At 48.3% G+C, this 19,614-nt stretch overlaps 1 protein-coding gene and 1 long non-coding RNA gene across 3 annotated transcripts in view; one reads left to right on the top strand and one right to left on the bottom strand.

Moving 5' to 3' along the window:
* Nucleotides 1–1,321: 1,321 nt before the first annotated feature.
* On the top strand, nt 1,322–10,210 carry LOC108503969. 2 transcript variants are annotated; one of them, XR_001876949.1, is made up of 5 exons: nt 1,322–2,287; nt 3,565–3,737; nt 5,677–5,937; nt 6,060–6,199; nt 6,811–10,210. It is a non-coding gene; the product is annotated as an uncharacterized LOC108503969 (long non-coding RNA). The 2 variants fall into 2 exon arrangements; XR_001876950.1 differs by having other exon boundaries at nt 6,060–6,191.
* A 397-nt stretch (nt 10,211–10,607) lies between these two features.
* The window catches only part of ABCA12 (ATP binding cassette subfamily A member 12), an 83,038-nt gene continuing 74,031 nt past the window's right edge, over nt 10,608–19,614 (bottom strand). The window contains exons 46-54 of the mRNA XM_017828486.1: nt 19,367–19,574; nt 17,285–17,394; nt 16,592–16,736; nt 16,330–16,464; nt 14,926–15,029; nt 14,578–14,670; nt 14,018–14,123; nt 13,280–13,417; nt 10,608–12,119 (exon numbers count right to left, since the gene is read on the bottom strand). Of these exons, the coding sequence (XP_017683975.1) occupies nt 12,000–12,119; nt 13,280–13,417; nt 14,018–14,123; nt 14,578–14,670; nt 14,926–15,029; nt 16,330–16,464; nt 16,592–16,736; nt 17,285–17,394; nt 19,367–19,574 (1,159 nt within the window). The 3' untranslated portion in view covers nt 10,608–11,999. The remainder of the gene's footprint in view (nt 12,120–13,279; nt 13,418–14,017; nt 14,124–14,577; nt 14,671–14,925; nt 15,030–16,329; nt 16,465–16,591; nt 16,737–17,284; nt 17,395–19,366; nt 19,575–19,614) is intronic.

Here is a 19,614-nt window from a genome sequence, read left to right on the forward strand (position 1 = left end):
GGAACAGAGGGAAGCAAGAAATACATCTCTAAATTTGGTTTATGCAGTATTTAAAGTACAACTAAAGCCATTCCAGGCAGTATAAGGCCCACACACTTTAAAATAAATTTGTTGCATGACAGAAAGCCAGTAAAGCGGTTTCGGCAGCGGTGTGATATAGTGAGACAGCGGCGTTGGGTACGTGCATGAATCAGCTCCGTGCCCCGCTGAGGCAACGATCATCTCCGCCGTGCTAAACTGTTAATGTGATTTCCAAACAATGCGGAGCTTCACAGCAAAACCCGCGCTGAAGGATGGGCTGGGCTCGGCGGCTGACGGGGAAGGTAAAACATCCTCGTCTACCTCGTGCTTCATTTCAAGGTGCTGCCCATCTGGTAAAGACCTTTTTATGTAAATACACCGGTACCTGATATTTTATTCATTTAGCGAAGTTCTCCAGCTGTTTTTTCAACAAATATACAATTATTACGTGATTCATCATGTAATGGGAAGGAGCGAGAGCAGAGGGAGGCGGTTCCATCGAGTCTCACAAGTCAGCCGGTTTCCTGGGGATTAAAAGAGCCAAAGCACCTGGGAAGAGGGGGTCCCTCTCCTCCCATCCACCTGAATGCAGAGCACATCCTGGGACTACCCCACCAGGAAAGGGTGCTCAGCTCTGACATGCTGAGCGGCCACCACAAGTGACAGAATGGATCCGCTTCATCAGAAGACTGGAAAAAAAATGGGAAGAGGAACAGCCTGATGCTTTGAATTCCCTCTTTCCCCAAATGTCTGAATCAAAGCCTTTAACAGGCTTAGTTTGCTACTAGTGCCGCCCCTCTGAGGCCAATTTTGCTGTGCATCCAAGGCCCTGAGAGCTCACCGTGGTCGCAGAGGCATCATGGGCTGCAGCTCTGACTTGAAAGACACGGCGCTGCTGAGACCATTTGGTGCAGTAATTGGCTAGAGCCATTAGACTAGCAAGTTTTAGGATTTCAAATATTGAGGGATTTGATCCTCAAAAGGAAATAATAATAATAATAAAAAAGTCTGTTACACTTTCAGACTAAGCAGCGCAGTCAGCATTGCATTACATAGCATTAAATAATTCGTTGAGCCTCAGTAGCAGGAACATCTGCTGGTGTTAGACATGGCATTTTTAATTAAAAGCAGCGGCAGAGAAGCCTGTGGTTCATTGGTTCTGCTTTCACCGTGCGAATTGCTAAATCCAAAGGGCACTTGTACAAAAGATTTGGTCAGAGTACAAGCTCTGGACCCAGCTCTGCAGAAGCGCGAGTGGAAAAGCAGCCGAGGTGACAGGTAATTTACACCTGCACCTGCTGGGCCCATCACCCGGCAGGGGACCTCTGAGAATGGCCACATGGGTCAAAACTGCAGAGGATTTTACAAAATTGAGACTACCCTTCTGATTTTACCAGAAAAGGGGTTTCCTGCAGAAAGGCAAATAACAGAGAACAGCAAAGCAGGAAAAAAAAACTGTGCCCAGCTGGGGACCACATTCACACCTTTGCTTCAGCAGCTGCTGGTGCTTCCCTGCACCAGTGCTGGGCTGCATGCATGGATGGCACAGACCCTCCATATCAAGCAGTGCCACCCAGGAGATTTACCTACCAAAGGAATAAAGGCTTGAACAAGGAATAATTTCCATCCCCCATCAGCTGCCCTCCCAGACCTCTCATCCTAAGCATGCCAAGGCAGACTAAAAATCAGGCCTGGGCCAGGGATTTGAGCATGGCTGGAAAATGCCCAAAGCCCCCGGCAGCATGGATACATCCAAGGCAGAGCCAACCAAAAAAAAGCCTTCTCACCCTTTTCCATCTCCCACTGCCCCAAGGCAGCCCCACGAGCCTGGGTCATCGCTAGGCAGTCTGCTCTGACAGGGCTCAGCCTTCCTGTAATAAAACCTGAATTAAAATGTATGCCAGCTGTCAGGTCTCAGCTCAGCTCGGCGGATGGGCAGAGCTGAGGAGCAGGGAGAGGTTCCTGTCCCAGGGTCCGGGTGCAGAAGCGTCAGCCCCACGGACACGCGCGGCTGCCTCCCCGCAGGCACAGAGGGGACGGGATTTCCCTCGAGGAGCCCCGCAGATGGTGTTTGTTTGCTCAGCCACGGTAGAAAAGGAAAATATTTGGTGCAATCTGCTAGCAGACAGAGACAGACATATGGTCGGTGCGAGGCGAGCGTGGATGCTCAGGAAAACGCAGTCAGAGCTCTGCAGAGGCTTTTAGATGTTGGATTGCCCCTGAGTCGAGTGGGATACAAGTCCAGGGAAACCTCTGAAGAACCTGGGTGAGTGTTTTGTACAGTGGCTGCTGTGGCTTGAACCCTCATATTAGCCCCATTCTAATTAGTCTTATTACACTATCCCTATTGTACTAGAGTTATTATAATTAACCCAATTTTAATTTATGCAAACCTCAGCTCTGGCTCAACACTTAGAGAAATTCTCCCTGGTTTGATGTCTGTTCATCTGGCACACACAAAACAGGTTAAAAACAACAGAGCCAATTAAAGGCAATTACTTGCACTTTTGGACCCAGTGGAGTCAGGATGCAGGTGCATCATTGCTTTTGTTCTTTACCTGGGACTTATGAGCCTGTTGTTAAATGTATCACTGCAGCTTCAAGCCTGTGGGAAATCTTTGGGCCGGCCCAAAAAATAACATTCTTTTTATTTCCCTTGCAGTTACATTTTAAAAATGCAAACCCCTGATTGTTCTGATCTCTGTTTCCCAGATATCAAGGTCTCTTTCTTAATCAGGACAAATCTCCAGCTAAAGCAGCACTGGTGACCTCCATGGGGTCGGTCAGGGATCTCTGCATCCTGAGTCAAGGCTCAGCACCTCCAGCTTCATCAGGATAAAACAGATTCCCAGGACTGTGGGGAGAAATTTGCTGTGACTTCTTAACAGCAAACCTGCCTCATTTTAAAGAATTCAAGTCCTTTTGGGGGGTAGAATGGACCCCCTAACTACACCTGAGTGCTCGAGGGCAGAGACAGCTGCTGTGCCTGAGCACCGAGATGAGGATCCCTGTGGGGTGAAGTTCTGTTGTCACCACACTTAGAAATGATCTGTGGAGAGGGATGGGGCCACATCTCCAGCTCTGACATGAGCTCCACACCCAAAACACCTGGTATGGTCATACTGGTGCCTCCACTGGTCTTGCTGTGGTGCATGAGGATGTCAGCCCCACCTTTTAGCTTCAACAAATTCAAATTAATACATCGGCAAGGAGTACAGCTGGCATTCCTGGAGAATATGAAAAGTGTGGTTAATGCTCCCTTAATATAAATTAAAATGCTCCTTCCCTGCTAAGTCTTCCTTCCAAAGGCAGGAGCAGAGGGCTCCAGCATCCCACAAAACCCATGCCTCGTGCTTCTTAAAAGTGAAAGCCAGAGCTGAGCTGCAAATAAAAGAAGTGAGGAAGTCTGTGAGGTTACTGCAGTGATACATGGATGCAGGGCAGTTTCTGGGAAGGGCCCTGCAGAGGAAGGGCTGGGGGTGGTGCACAGAGCTGCCCCTCTGAAACATGTCCCAGAGCTCCTGGTCTTACTTCTCCCCTCAGTGCCAACTCACTGTGTCATCACAAGACAGATTTTTCTGGGCTGCAGCTTGACCTGAACCTTTGGAAATCTCTCACGTGCGGAGCTCCCAGAGCGTTTTCCTGACTTGCTTACTAACTGGAGGAAGCTTAAGGAACAAAAACCATGGCACATCTCTATGTGTTTACAAGTAAAGGTATGTATGTTGTAAATAGGTAAGGATACTCTCCATACTAATCCATACTAAATCCAAATTTACATGATAGCAGCTCCGGGTGATTTATGTTGTTATAATAAATAACAGCAACCGTGTGCCGCTTAGCTGATGATTAATGATCCTTATTTACAGTGTGTTCAGCTCAGGTCTGCAGGTTACACTTGCAAACATCAAAGGAGAGTTCAGCTTTCCTTTTCTTCTGCATTTTGAGGCCATGTCGTAAATCCCACACGAGCTGCCTTGACGGCTGTGTTTTAATCCACAAATAGGATTGCTATAAACTGCCAAAGAAACACCATTCTGACCTGACAGCTACGGGGTGGTTTCCCTTTGGCCAGGGGCAGAGCTGGCTGCTCCAGCCTCTGCAGGGAAGGGTGCTGGAACTGGTGGCTGCCGATGCCATCACAGCCTCCCCTCCAAGTTATCAGGCTCTGTCACTCCAACGTACCATGGTATAAGCACCAACCCCTGTGTTTGTGCTCTGATTTCCCTATAATCCCTCCAAGTGAAGTGGGATGCTTTGTGATACCAGCAGCTCTCCACGCTGCCCCATCCTGCTGCAGGGACCATGCAGCCTTGAGCTGCCCAAGCCCAACAGGCTCCTTTTTCCTGCCCCATTCTGCAAACAGGCCCATGGGGATGGCAAAGCCCAGTGGCACAGACCCTCCTGTTTTCATCAGATGCGTGCTGAGCACCTCTGAATGTCACAGCCTAGGTGGATGGAAAAACAGCTTCCCATTTCCTAAGGTGATTTCAAGAACTCGTATAACCACCTGGGCTGGTGTGCTCCCTTACATAGCCCAAGCGAGCTCATCCCGTGATTTCTGCTTCAGCCAGAGCTCAGAGACGCCAGAGGGGGTGGGAGGGAAGTACAGCACAGTAGCTTTGATTTATCAGGCTGATGAGTAATAAAGAAACTTAGCCTCTCCCATTTACCTTGGCAGGAGAAGGGGTGCTATATTGTTCAGAGGGACACTGTATTAGTGTCACGTGTGAGCTGGTTTCAAGCCTTGAAATCACCCCTGTAGGATATTCACAGCGGAAACATAACCCCTATAACATCTAGACTCTCCAAGGGAGCTGTGAAGATTTCTTGCTCTCACAAGTCAGGTCTGAAGCCCCACTGACACCCAATAATTACATTCTTCTGTGTGGTGGCAGAATTATGTCATTCTGGCACGTGGGATTTCTGGAATGATTGCAATATGAACTTGATGTGAAACTGCATGCCTTGGCTCTGCTGCCTCCATTGTCAGGAAAAGCAGGGCAGCAGGCATGGAGCAAACCATCCCATTCTTCCTCCAGCTGGCCACAGCTGAGCCTTCTCCAACATCTCTGTCCCTGCAAGTATCTGGGGGCCCAGCTCTGGCACATTAAGGACCTTTGGAGGTTGCACAGTCTTGGACCCTGCCTGGTTTTCAGCCCAAATCCTCCCAGTGAAGGTCCCCATTGCTTAAATGTCGTGGTATTCCCTAATCCTGCTCGATTTCACACATCCCAGTTTGTAATGCAACCCTGGGGAGCAGGAGGCTCCCTCAGACAGAGCATCAGGGTAGTTTGTAACGAACATACAAGCTTTGCCTTTGCTGCCAATCAATGATGCATGGCAAAGAGCTGATTATAGGGGAAAAAAGCCACTTATGAGTCTGTAGTGAGGGTGGTCAAATGCTGAAGGTGCAGAAGGCAGGTTAAAGGAGAGGCCTCACTGCCCACGTGAGGGAGGAGACCCGTACAGCCACTCCAGTTTGTTCACACAGAGGGTTATCGCAGCGTGAAGCACCAGCCCGTGAATAAACGCTCCCTTTGCGGCTCTGCCCTCCTTGGAGAGGCTTTGATAATTCCTAGGGAGGCTCTGAGGGCTCATAAAAAAAATGAATAAGGAAGTGAGCCTGAGCAATCGCTCTGTTCCTCTTTACAGCAAGCCTGGAGCTGCCCCTGCCTGGCTGCTCAGGTACGGCGTCGATTTCCCGAGTTCCTGGAGCAGAACGGATTCAGCAGCTCCACAGCCTGCTTTGCAGTGATGGATGGGAATGATTATCATTGTTAATCCCACTAAGCCTACGGTCTCAACTTTTGAGGGTGCTTAAAGGAACACTTGAGGAGGAGCATGTGAAGATGTGTGGAGCACCTGCTCCTGTACCCCTGTCAGTACTGACCTGAGGGCACCATCTGGTGCAAGGTGACATGATTTTTTGCATTAAAATTGGGTCCCAGGGATTATTGACACACACCAGCCCTCAGGCTTGGTGCTACAATGGGCAAAGGAGAGTCTCCTTCAGCTTTATTTTCTCTCTTTGACAGGATTTTAAACAGGAATAATTCAGAGCAGCCAGACTGTAGGCTTTGACAGGGACTAATGCTCCTAACGAGGACCACACTCCTGAGTCACACCCACTGGCTGCTTTGGAGGTGCTGTTATGCTCAAGGCTACAGGTGGGAAGGTATTTTTAGTTCTTCTACCTCACAAAACTCCCTGGAGATGGCTGAGGGACACCTAGAAGTGCTTTGGTGTTTCTGGCAATTCTTAATATTTGCACTGTTAGTGTTTTAATGAGTTTTCTTATCAAAGTCAACTCTGATGCTTCAGCTTCCACAGTTCCTCAGAGCAGGGTATTTTCAGACACTGCAAGAGGGAAACCTCATGTACAAAAAACTGGGAAGAACTCTTACCTTTTAGAAGCACCTGGATATTAATTGCTTTCCAGAAACTGTGTGCTAGAGACAATTGCTCTTACAAAGCTGAAAGTGGTTTCTGTATTTCTCCTCTGCCTTGCTCCTAGTCCAGGCTGGGCCAGCCCAGGGGCTTTTCCCCAGTGGGGGAGCAGGTCACCCGTGTTGGTGGAAACCCAGGCATAACTCCTCTGGAGCCCCCATGGATGTGGGTCACCAGGCAGGCCTCATCTCCGTGCTGGTGGTCCTCTCGGCACGTGTCTGCACTGGTGTAATTAAAGGTGCTCCACTAATTGGATGTGCAACCCTAAGGGAACTCCTTTAATTGCATTTCAATCTGGTTGGTATAATTTTAACTTAAATTCATTGCTGTCTTGCACAGGAATAATCCAGCTGGGTCTGGTTATGGAGAGGCAGATCATCCCGCTTCGTCCTCCCTGTCACACACTGGATGTGCCTCCATTTGTCTCTGGCTGTGAAACAGCAGCACACACTGAGGCAGAGGGCTGGGTAAAACCCCTTCAGCTGGCAGCTGGGACACAGAGAGGAGAGGGCTGGGAGCTCACCCTGACCTGCTAAGGGAAGCAAGAGTCTCGATGAAAACGGTGTCTTCACTTGGATTTTATCTCATGTGTGTTACCATAAATTCTGTCATGCCCTTCCTGTTTCTTTCTTTGGAGTTAGTGAAGACCTGAGCTCTTCCTAAGATACACTTCATTTCCACCCAACATGCTGATCTACTGAAAGACTTGCTGCTTAATCTGGAGGCTGGGGTAGAGGGTGGGATTGTTGCTTTGAGCCTCCCAGCTTGTGGGAGCACTGCCATTTCCTGCTCTCGCCTCCCAGCACGGGGCCCTCACCACTGCTCTCCCTGGCAATGGCCTGTTTCCAGCGGTGTCTTCCAGCAGCAATCAGCACTGAACTGGGGGCTGCATGCCCAGGAACCAAGCACTGGGGAGCAGTGCCTGGTTTCAAGCGTTGCTCCGTGGGTTGCAAGCACAAGTATCTGTTTCCTCCATCCTGAGCTCCATGTGGCCGCTGTAACTCTCCCATTTTGGCACGTGCCAGCGTGCGGGTGCTGCAGGATTGTAACATGGTGTGGGTCAGGCTCCGGTCCCAAAATACTGATACCCCTTGGGGTGGTTTTGTGCAGCTTCCCCCCTGCCACAGATGTTTTGAGGAGCCTGGTCTGGCCCAAAATTGGCTGCACTCCCTCTGCTGCTCCCCAGCACCGTGGGGCTGATCGTCCTCCCTCATTACCAGCACCATGGATGCAAGTGGTGGGACGAACAGAGCCAACAGCACACGCTGGCTGTGCCCCTTACTAATGTTGTTCTTACTATTTTAGTGCCATCTTCCTTCTTTCCACCCTCTCCCTGAACAACTAAATTAATTAGAGTGGGTTTTTTTTATTTAAATACTGTCATGGAATAATAATCTTAGTGAATTCAATTTTTGTTTTGTCATTCCCCACTGCTTCTTTTCTCTGTTGTGCTCTCTTTTAATATGCTGCTGATACTTTGTTATAGCTATGCAAGATCACAGCTGTTGTCTGAAAAAAAAAGAGAGTAAAATCATGTTATGTGCTGTTGCCATCCAAAACCCATTTTTCTTCCTCCAGCAGCTCACAAAATAACCCTTCCCCTATTAAGTGCAGAGGCATACATTTTTCTTGGCTTGTAAAAAGCTAGAAAGTCTCATAGCAGATTCAGTGAAGCTGCAGCAGTGGAAGGAAGTCAAAGCTCCTACAACAGGCTGGGGCACATCCTGAGCCTATTACGAGCTTGGATTCTGCAAATTCTGGATCCGAGCAGTGACTCCACAGAGGCAGCGGGTCTGTGGGCACCACCAGCTCCTGTGCTTTACTAGCCACTGAGTTTTTGTTTGTAAACATGTTTTCTGAAAGGACCCAGTAACAAAACCACTCCTGCAGCTCTCATGAAAGGACAAAAAAAAAAATCCCATTAGACCCTGAATTTATATTTACAGTATTTTGCTTAACATTGGCCCTTCTGGACAGCTTTCCTCGGCCCTGCCAGGCCCTCTCTGACCCTTTGAAGTCAGCCCTCGGTGGTCACTGGCATAGAGACCAAAGCTAAGCAAGGATCAAGCTGTAGAAGCACCTGCTCTCATCAACAGCACAAAGCCGTAAATGAAGGAGAGCCAGGATGGAGATTTGAGTCGTTGTCTCCAAGTCCACAGCTCCAATTACAAAACTGACTTCAATCAGCCTCACAATGCACACAACCAGTTCTGAAATTCCTCCTTGACTCCCTGACCCTGTTCAGCACCTGCACTGCCTACACCTCGTGTCTGTAACGTGTCAGAGCAGTTCTAAATGAAGCTCGGTTGAGGCCCGTGCCGTTCCATTTAACACACGGGGGCTGTGTGACCGCTCTGGCAGGGCTTGCCCCAGCACTGCTGCCTCTAACAAGGGTTATGAGAGTGGCTGAGGTGAAATTGCATCAAAGGAGTGAGACGAAAAGCTTGTTTTCCCCCCGGACTGCAGCTCCTGGAGAGGAGCCGTGCCGTGGTACACAGAGCACTGCTGGGTCAGTGTGTTCAGCAGTCTTACCTCCCTGTCCAGGCCAGAGGGAGGAGGGAGCTCGTTGGCTGCTTGGGTTTTTTGGAAAGCAGAGTTATGTAAAGCAAAAATTTCTGGGGGGATCCAGAGAGGACTGACAAGGCACCTGCCGTGACACCCACAGGGGAAGATGACGGTGAGTGCTAAAGACAGGGGAGTGACCCCGTCCTTCCCAGGCCGTGCACAGCCTGCTGACAACCCCTCAGACACATCCTCAGCAGCTGCCTTTTAGTCCAGGCTCTGCATTCCTGGCCACCCCTGGAACCACAACGGGCCCTGCTCAGGGAGACAAGAGGTGATGAGAAGCCTGCAGCTGGTGTGCAGAGGCAGGATAGTATCAGCTTGCATGTGTTTTGCCTCGGAATTGAGGCTGGAGCATGTCCCACACCTGAAAGGGACAGGATGAATCTGAGGCTCTGCAGGGAACAGGGATGTTTGTAATGTGGCACAAAAGGTAATTCAGCCCCTGGTGACGTGATATACAACCACCTTGCCAGATGCTTCAACCCCCCTAAACAGTTGTAAGTGCTTCTCCATGGGCCTCAGTTAAATTCCCTCCAGGATGTAAACTCGGGCTTGTTTGGACCAATACCTACAGACTTGATTGCAACAGCAGATGGTTTATTTCTACCTGCAAGTGAGAACAGGGAGTGTATATCATGGCCCTGACACATTTCACACGGAGCAGATGTTTCTATTAATGCCAGAATTGGGTGGAAATTCAAAGGATGCTTTTTGCTTTTTTTTCCCTCCTCAAAACTATTTTACTCAATTAAATTGCAACTTGCTGAAGTATTCCAATGAATCACTTCCCTTTTTTTTTTTTTGTTTGATTAGTAGGCTCTAAAGGGACAAAAGAATAGCTTTGTATCAGTCTCCCTCAATTACATGTAAAGTACATCTGGACAGAGTCTGAAGATCCATCTTTCACTGGCAGTTGCAAAGCCATCGACATAATAAAATAATACTCTGATTGGTATTACAAGGCTGCATTTAAATCATTGGCATTCATGCTCCGAGTCCTTTGCAGGGAGCACAAGCCCTCCATTAGGGAAAAGCTTAATTTTATACTGTGATCTGTGTAAGATATGCAATGAAAATGAGAAAAAAGAGCCTTTGCAGAGCTGGAGACATAATAATAGAAGCTACAATGGATGTCTGGGCAGCTTTTTCAGTTACTTATAAACTGCAGGTGTCAAATGCATTCTGGAAAGAAGCTGAATCCCAGTTTTAATTACAGTCAGCAGGTTGAGGCATAATTCAAGGCTTGACAATACCTTCAATCCATAATAAAACTCCTCCTGCTATCAGTAAGAAGTTTATACCAAGACCAAGGAGAATTCATGACCTCCTTGCAGCAACTAAACCCTGAACATCAGTATCCCACTGTAAAATCTTGAACCCCTTGATACTGAAAGTACCTGTTCCTGCAAAAGGCATCAGTAGGAGCTGAACTAAAACTGCTCTGACGATTAGAATGAGAAAGCTGCCATTGCAGCTTTCATCAAAGGTTCCTTTGGCTCAAATTAGTTTCGGGGGGAAAAAAAAAACGGAAAAAGAAACCACCTGGCTGGAATTGTGTGGGTGAACCCAGGTAAGTTGTATGGGCCACCCCCGGTCTCACAAGGTAAGGTTTTATCTGCAATCTCTTTCATGAGCAACAGCAAGTTTATTGAGCTCAGAGTTTAAGTTCATTATGTGCCTGAATAGCACCACGTACACCAATGCCCTGACCCAAACCCGAGTCTTTGAGGCCTTATGCTGATACACATAATAAAGAATCATATTCAACTACTCTATCTATTAGTGATTCTGTGGGGGAGGAAGCAGGATGTGTGTGCTGGTGTGCTGAACTCAGCTGCTGGGGGCTGCTGCTCATAGGGAGGCAGAGGACTCATTGAAAGCCAGCAGGCAGAGCCTTTGAAGCAGAAGCTAATGATGCCTTATTATGTGGGAAAACACAGCTCTGGAGTCATAGGGGCAGCCACCACGTGGGGTTGAGGAGGAAGGTCACTGGAGAGGACACAGAGAGGCAGAGCTGCTTGGAGATGGAGGTTTTCTGAGCAAGGGAAGTGATTGCTGCCTTTAATGTACTCAGGGAAACACAGTCTTGGAAAGCAAACTCCTTCGTGTCAGAGGATTCCAACACACCTGCCCTGTGCCATTCCTCAGCTGTGGCAGAGCACCCCTGAACACCAGCCCAGAGGAGAAAAGGGCTCGTGGGGGAATGATCTTCCACTGGGTACCAAGAGCTAGGAACTGCCTGGCACCAGAGGAGTTACTTGAGGAGTTACATAGAGCTGGAATAAACTACGGGAACAAACCAAAACCACTGGAAGCACTAACTTTTAAAATAACTGTATTTGTGCTGACGTAACCCACACATACAGATAAGCTCTATGTCATTACCAAAGATGGCCCCCACCAATGGCATTTGCAGCTCTCAGTACACAACACCTGTGTCCTCACAGCTCCCCTGGCAGGCAGGGCAAGGCCACGAGCCCCTTCTCACCAGCAGGGAACCTGTCAAACCTGAGGGACTTTGGCATGGTCACCCTGGAAGTCTGTTGCTGAGCAAGGAGTGGAGTGTGGGCTTTCCTCTGCAGCCTGGGGCTGCTCTTTGGTCAAACACCCTGCACTGCCAACAGCTCCTCTGCTCCATCACAGCCATTTCTGCTGTAAGCAAACAGCCACAAGCAGCGGGTGATGCCATCTAAGTCCTCACAGGCATTACAGTGATCACAAAACAAGAACTGGGGGGAAAAGAACCTGTGGAAAGACCAGTCTGATTTGTAACCAAGTGCCAGACTCAAATGCCTACCATGTTCCTAGTTACAAATTAAGTGCATAAAAAAAAGAAAGTACTTTAAGAAAATGGGACTGTTTCATCCCCACCATCCCAGAATCACAGAAAACAGGGTTGGAAGAACCCTGAGGGGCTGCCAGGTCTTTTCCCAGGTTCTATGATCCTGTGTGGTTGGGTCCCCTCAATAGATGGAGCTTATGGTGCTCGCTTGGCTACTTGTGTCTGAGCTGTCCACTGTCACATCAGGACCCGTGTCTGCACCATCAGGATCCTCTTGATCTTTAGCAAAGTTGATGAAAACCTAGAATTTCAAAGGAAAACACTCAGTCCGTGACAGCATAAATAATTTATAATATGAATGAATATGAAAAAGGATTGGCTGTTCATTTGACTGTGAGCCTGGAGAGCGTGCTTCACGCTGGATTTGAGAATTGCAAATGTTGGTCTTCCATGGGCTAATGTAAATAAATGGATGCACATTCCTGTACTGCTGAATCGACACCCAGGATGCAAAGGCAGACATTCCTGCACGAAGCCTAATTGTCCTGCAGCTCAGGTTCCAGCAGTGCCAGCGAGGTAATACCCGAGTGGAGGCTCCTTTCGATCACACAGTAACACAGTCCCATCATTGCTTTATAAACCCATCTGTCTGTGCACACACAACTGCAGAGTGCAGAGATGGGTGTCTACAATCGCTCCTACAGTCTTCCTTTGAACAGTATCCAATGCATACACTAAGTATCCTTACTAGAACACTGCCTGCAATCACATTTGCATATTCACAAATCCAAGCTGCCATCCCACAAAACTTGGGGCTTCCTGCATTTTGTCCGCCCATTTCTCTTGCAGCCACTGCCCCCTATTACACCAACCTGGGGAACTTCCCCCAGATCACTGTCCCACAGTCTGTAGGACTACAGGGCTGCTCCTCTCTCTGAGACAAACCTAGTATTTCAGGTGCTGATGCTCAACAGGGTAGTCCTTGTGGCATCCCTACAGCTGATGTGCTTCCTACAAGACTTTGGTGCCAGCAGGAATGTTCTTCCAAGGGAAAATGGAAAGGACTTAACCACGAAGTTAAGTCTGGAGTAATGCTAAATTAACTTACAAACCAAAGAGTGAAACTAAGCAAATTTCCAGGACTGGTGGCAAGCCTAGCCCTGGACTCGGGAGTGATTCATAATCCTGCCCTTCATCCAAACCCACGAGGCTGCTGAAATCAGCAGTGATAGAGAGAAGAACAGATCCTTTATGCTACGGGCAGCTTTCCGTGTGCATTTTCCTCGCGCCAGCACAGGTACCTGGAGGCAGTAGTACTGATAAAGTACCCTCAGGAGGAATATAGATGGAAATCCCTTTCAAAATGTAGTCTATTGTGTGCAGCAGTCCATTATGTGTAACCATCAGTCTGCTCCCCTGTTGGCAGTTTTAAATGGATGGTCACACATTTTAATTCCTTACCTCCTCTAACGTTGTCTGGCTCACAGAGAAGTGCCTGATATTGAAGGCTGCTTTGCTGCCTTCCAGGAGATCAAATATATTTGCTACGCCTCCTGCAGAGACTGGAACGTGGTACTCCACCATGTTGAAATGCCGATCCTGTGGGAACAGGAATGATGGGGTAACATGAAGAGGTTGCTCCCTTCAAAGAGCCAACAGATCTGATGGACCATGAGAGAATGAAGGGGCAGGGGGTATCTTCTGGTATTGACCAGTGTTTCCCCATTTGGAGTTTCTGTGGGTTCTGTGGCTGGGAGAGGATAACTAAGCCCCAAAGCTGGAAGCTCCAGGGTGGCCATAGCGTTTTCCAGCTCCAAGTGAGCCATTTTGTTAGGGACAAGGGATGGGATTCGTGACTGAGTTAATCTGGTTCTACAGTTACTCAGTTACTGGAAGTACCCGACCATCTCATTACCCACTGAACCTAAAGTGGGTCTCCATGCAGGCCAGGCTTCTGTGGGACCATCCCTGGGGCAGCTGCCTTACAGGATCACTGCAGCTGTTTGGCTGATGTTATTTAAGCCACCAAGGAAGTGGAGTGCAGTCCTTGGACCGTGTAGCTGACAGCAGTGGCAAGTGTGACCCTGAGGGCACAGGTCCATGTGCACCATACGTTACAAGGTGTCCATCTTGCAAGATCCTCTTGGTTAATTTGAAGGGATTTTGAAGGCCTCTCCAGAAAGCATTTGTCCTGCTTACCTTCAGGCATGTGTTTGGAAAGTGTGACTTCATGAACTCTGTCAGCATCTCAGTGCAAACTGTGTTGCTATTTAAGTGCATCTTCACAGTGAATCCTCTTCCAAATCTAGAGGAAAAAGTAAATCACAATTAACAGTGTAGAAAAGAGAAACAGATAAAGAAAATCCTCTGAGAGTTCTTGCATGGCCTCTTTGGGGAAATCTAATCCAGGCGGAGTACAACTTGAATGGGGTCAGGGTTGTTAACCTGGAGTGAAACTTAATAAGAAGCCAAGCTATTGTTAGAACTAATAAAATAAAAGTTCAACCCACATATGCATTTCACATTTGCAGCAGTGAACTGATTACTTTGGGGGACACGTCTCTGGGAAGAAAGGTTGTGAGAAAAGAAAGTGCATTAGTTAACAAAGAATTTCAATGGTGCTGTAAGAAACATAAACCAGAAAATGTCATTATTTTGATGCCCTGTTAACACAGGTCTCATGTTCTGAGCCCTCAAAGCTGTAGGTCAGTAACTCCATACATGGTTCAGCAAAAGTGAAATAGGTCCATTTTACTGACCTGCTCTTGATGTGCTGCAAAGAGCCAATGCACTGGAAACTCCCATTCACCATGATAGCCAGCCTGGTACAGAGGGCTTCACACTCTTCCATGCTGGAAAACCAACCCAGAAACTCCAGTAAGTCATTGAGAAGGTATAAAAAAAATGGCTGTTTTAGTAATCAGAGAACATGACTGTTCTTCCCTAAAGGATTGTGAGTTTCTGTGGGCACCCACATTCAGCCACAACAAACCCCCAAACCTGTCACAGCTCTGGAATTGTGCAAGGACCAACAGGGATTGCGAGGGATGGGCCTCTCCATACCTCCTGCCAACCCCAAAATGGGAGCAGAGCCACCCCAGCCCTACCTGTGGGATGTGAGTATCACCGAACACTTGTTCTGCACTTCCTCACTGATGATTTTCCAAAGGTGGCGTTTAGCATTTGGATCCATTCCAGAGCTCGGTTCATCCTATTGGGAAAGACAGGACTGAATGTAAACTTGCACTCAAAATCTGACCTCCCCAACACTTGTGCTGTTTCCAGGTTCATCCTCAGTGTTATATTTGCTAAAAGGATGTACTGGTACAGAGTTGGGACAAGGATTATCCTCAATTGCATTATGGATTTGACTGAGATACCCCACACCCCCTTCAAGCAGGAGCAGGTCAGCTTGACTGAGCTTCCCCTCCTTGCTGCCCTGTGGAGCTGCACAGCTCTCCTGACAATTGGAGAAACTTCCAGCCTCCGCTGGATGCAAGGAACTGATGGGCTGTGACAGCTCCACCTCAGACCAACCCCTCTGCGCTTTTTACACCACAGTGCTTGAAACGCCCAAAGCCCACAGCCACCACCCCAGACAAGGAGCTAACAACAGCCACGTGCCTCTTTATCCTACGCTGGTGAAGCACATGTTGCATTTCTCCACTTAGAGAGACAGCAAGTGAGAGATGACAGAGAATATACCATCTCCTGTCTTAGGCACTGCTGATGAAATTGTCAGCCAGCTCCTGATTGACAAGCTGCTATTGTTGAGGACAACAGCTTACAAGAGGCAGAAATAAACCAGCTTGGGTTCAGGCAGCAGGCAGTACAGAGGGAATTTCCCCACTACCTATTTTTATTCAAATCTTTTATCTCACAAAAGCAGTAAGAGCACCAGTGTGTGGTCAGAAGCAAAGGCAGCAGTGCTGGGCTCAGTACAGGTTGAGCCGAGGGAGATTTATGTCCACCAGGTATCAGACTTAATGTCGGGAATCCTGCTCACAGAGCTCTGCACACATTCAATACACAGCAAGTGGGACAACTGCACAAAAAGGTATGTTTTAGCAAGGGCATAGCTCGTGGAAAAACTGGCAAGCTCCAAGACAAAAGGGGAAGCCAAACCTAGAAAAAAAGTTTTATGTTCTAATGCTGAGGGAAATTGCTCCTTTGCTCTCCTAGAGGTTTGAATGTCACTTTTGTTGGAAGACTCTGCAGGTTAGTCGATAGGAAAAAAGAGCCTAATTGGCAAATATAAGACCTATTTTTGACCTCTGAAAGATGCTATCAGAGAAACTAGCAGAGTCACCACACTCTTATGCCCTCAAGGAATATCTGAGTGTTTGCTGGCACCTAAAGTTTCCTGTGATGCCTCTGTTGTCAGGCTAAGCATGGGCATGTTGGGAGTGTCCCCTAAGCTGTGCCTCAGGGGGCTTTGCTACACTGTCACAGTGCCCCTGCCAGCCCAAAGACGAGCTCCTCCTGCCCCCAGCAAGGCCCCCATTCCTCACCAGCAGCAGGATTGATGGATTCCCAATGAGAGCCAGAGCAGTTGACAACTTTCTGTTGGTGCCATAACTGCACATGGAGGTGACTCTGTCCTTGTAGGCCATCAGATTCAGCCGGTGGAGAAGCTGGAGTACAACCTATGGAGCAAGAGTACCGCTTCCATAACATGTCCAGATGAATTACCACGCACACTTCTACTGAAAGACTAATGTAAAGGCTCTCAATAATGACAAATGCTGCAAGTCAAGCCCCAGTGTTACTCACTCCCTTGATGTCCCTCTCTGGGATGCCGTGCAGCCTGGCATAGTAATACATGTGCTCCTCCACCGTCAGCAAGTCATCCAAGGCATCTTCTTGAGGACAGTAGCCAAAGAGTGACCAGTGTGCCTCACTAATGTCATTCAAGGACCTGTGTAAGGAAGTTGGCAAGTCACTGTACGTGGACTGAACTGCCAGTGCACTCCAGAATCAAACAGGAGTGAGAAAACCCCTTTCTCCAGCTTCCTACCCCCTTTCCCAACCCTTGAAGGAAAATGCTATGAATCTGCAGACCTCCAGCTTTCAGGCCCTCAGTTCTAGTACGTAGCTCTCCAGTTAGTGCAGCACCTCAGGTGGCACAGCTGCCACCTTACCTACGCCTGCTAAAGTGCACTTTGAGGTCTCCAGATCAGAAGTGGGAGCACACTCCGAGGATCTGAGCCTGATCCCATTTGCAACGGAATGAAGTGGAAGAAACAGCTCTGAGAACAGCAGAGGCACGGCAGCAAAATGCAACCCCCTAAGAAGCAACCATACCACCTTCAAAGGATGAATTCCTTGCCTTATTTATCTTTGCTCTGTTTTGAATGTTTTCTTTCGTTTCAGACTTTCACATTTCCTTTCCTTTACCACCCAGCCTTAAAAGCTGCTCAGGTTGATTTGCTCGCGTGCCTTCCCCAGAAATCACATCTTCCATACCCAGAATGATCCTGGACCCGCAACCTTCCGCTGGATGCTCCGATATCACCCGTCAGCATCTTGAAGATCGTTGTCTTTCCAGCTCCGTTCACACCAAGCAAGCCAAAGCACTGGGTTGTGGGAAAGAGAAGCAGAAATGTAAGTGTGCTGTATTTCCAATGCAGAAATCCTGCTCCAAGAGGAGTGCTCAGTGCACCTTGTCTCCTCTTTCTCCAGCCCCCTGAGCAAGACGGATTGCGGGAGAGGCAGAGGAACTCAGTGCATACCAATGTTATAATGGAGGTTGTTTATGGTGCAATATTCCGAGCCTTATATTAGGACCGTTTGTTTAATATGGTGAAGAAGCAGGGATGTGTCTCTAATAGAGTCATTCCTTTTCCTGCAAGGTGCATTTCTGCAGGAGCAAATCCTGATGAACTCATTTGTGCAAAGCCTCCCCTTGACAGGAACAGAGCTGCTCATGGGAATGAGGCGAGTGAGGTTTGGGCTGTCACTGGTAAAACCTTAATGTGACACAAGATTTTTGTCAAATAATCTCAGTAATGCACTGCATTAATAAGATTAAGAACTGGCTCCCTGTAGTGCAGTTCCAGTATCTCATGGTAAAATTCATGTTTTATTACTAAGGTTGGGTAAATGCAGTTATGTGTTGCATAAGCCATCACCATTGTGCTGATAATTACTATTATTGTGATATCATTAGTACAAACCATCTGATGTGAAAGTTCTTATGTGCTGGGCCCACTGCAGATGCACAGCATCGACCCAAGGCTCTTCCCCACCTCAAGGTTTATGCAGAGACAGTATCTGTGCATGGTCTGTGGGCAGGGCCAGGGCTTCTGCTGACAGGTGGGGAATGGCACCCTAAATCCCACCAGCAGCAGGGTGAATTGTGCCAGAAGTCAGAGAACTTGTAGGAGAGCGGAGGAATGGCTGACTGGCTCCAAACAACCAGGTGGGAAGTGAGAGGGGAACAGGGCGAGCTGTGCAGAGGTGGGACAGGCACTGCCCTGGCACCCACCCCTTTTAGCCTCAGTGAGCCTTTGGCCCACACCGAAATGGTGATGGCACCACATCAGCTGCCCCAAACAGTGGACCACGGATGAGTTAAAAAGTTTGCTAAGTTAACGTTTGTGAAGTGTCTTACTTTGTCTGGATGTTGTTTTAAAATTTGCCAAGTACCTTATTCTACCTTTATGTCCTAAAGTTTGTAGTAAAAGTTTGTTATTGAACCTCCTGATAACTTTGTTGTTCCTCTGCTGCACCACAGAGTAAATCCAACTGCCTTCCCCCCAAACCAGCCAGGTGGGATGGGCCATTACAGACCTCGGTGCCAGTTGTGGCTTAGAAAAAGTCCTCTGCCAGAAAGACCAGAGCCTCAGTCTCCATGTGAGGCTGCTGTCTTGCCCAGCGCCCTACATCCTTTTATCTCGGTGGGATCCAGGCAATTAAAATAAATCATGTACCAAGGGTTAATGCCAAGCTTCCCCTTCTCAGGTCAGCTGCACAGCTTGAGGTAGAATCTGGTCTCCTTCTTCCTCTGGATGTCAGAGGTGCTCTCTGCGCTCCTACCTTTTCACTTGTCAGGAAAGTAACTGCACTGACATGACCAAAGAATCATTTTTTCTTTAGTTTTAAGTCCCGATTCATGAAAATGTGTGTTCAGCTGAAGTGATTTGTCTTCCCCGATGGGAAAACACGATGGTCTGACTCACAGTCTCCCACGCAGTTCAGGTGAATAATTTCAGCTGGACACATTCTGCTGTCTTCATTTACCACCTGGTGACCCCCAGTGACCCCACAAGATGTGCTGTGCTGGGTGCTGTGCAAACACAGTGTGCAGACATTTTGCTCCATCAATTCCCATCCACTTCCTCTCTTTCTAGGGCCTTCAAACTGCCACTTGGTGTCCCAAATCCACAAGGAGCCTTTCATCACTACTGTAACCCCAAGAATGAGGAAAAGGAAGGAAGAGGTCAGAGCAGGACAAACCATTACAGCTGTGCTGGGACAGCAGCAAGGGCTGGGAGAGAAGACAACAGTGACACTGGAAGGTGCCCACAGCCTTTTCCCCTCGCTCACCTCTCCAGCAGGAATCCCGAGGCTGATGTTTTTCACAGCCACAATGCGTTTGTGAGGAAGGTGATAGATCTTTGTGAGGTTCTGGAGCTGCACCACGTCGAAGTCAGCCTTGCCAGCCTCCACCCGGCTCCTCTCCGCCTGGACATCCCCATCCTCCTCCACAGGGGGCAGGAGTGATGCTTTGCCGTGCACTCTGTCGAACAGGAACCTACGGGGAGGGCAAAGGGACCTTTCCCTCAGCAAGCAGA

Source organism: Lepidothrix coronata, unplaced genomic scaffold (genome assembly GCF_001604755.1).
Source record: "Lepidothrix coronata isolate B3197 unplaced genomic scaffold, Lepidothrix_coronata-1.0 Scaffold149, whole genome shotgun sequence".
Classification (NCBI taxonomy): Eukaryota; Metazoa; Chordata; class Aves; order Passeriformes; family Pipridae; genus Lepidothrix; species Lepidothrix coronata.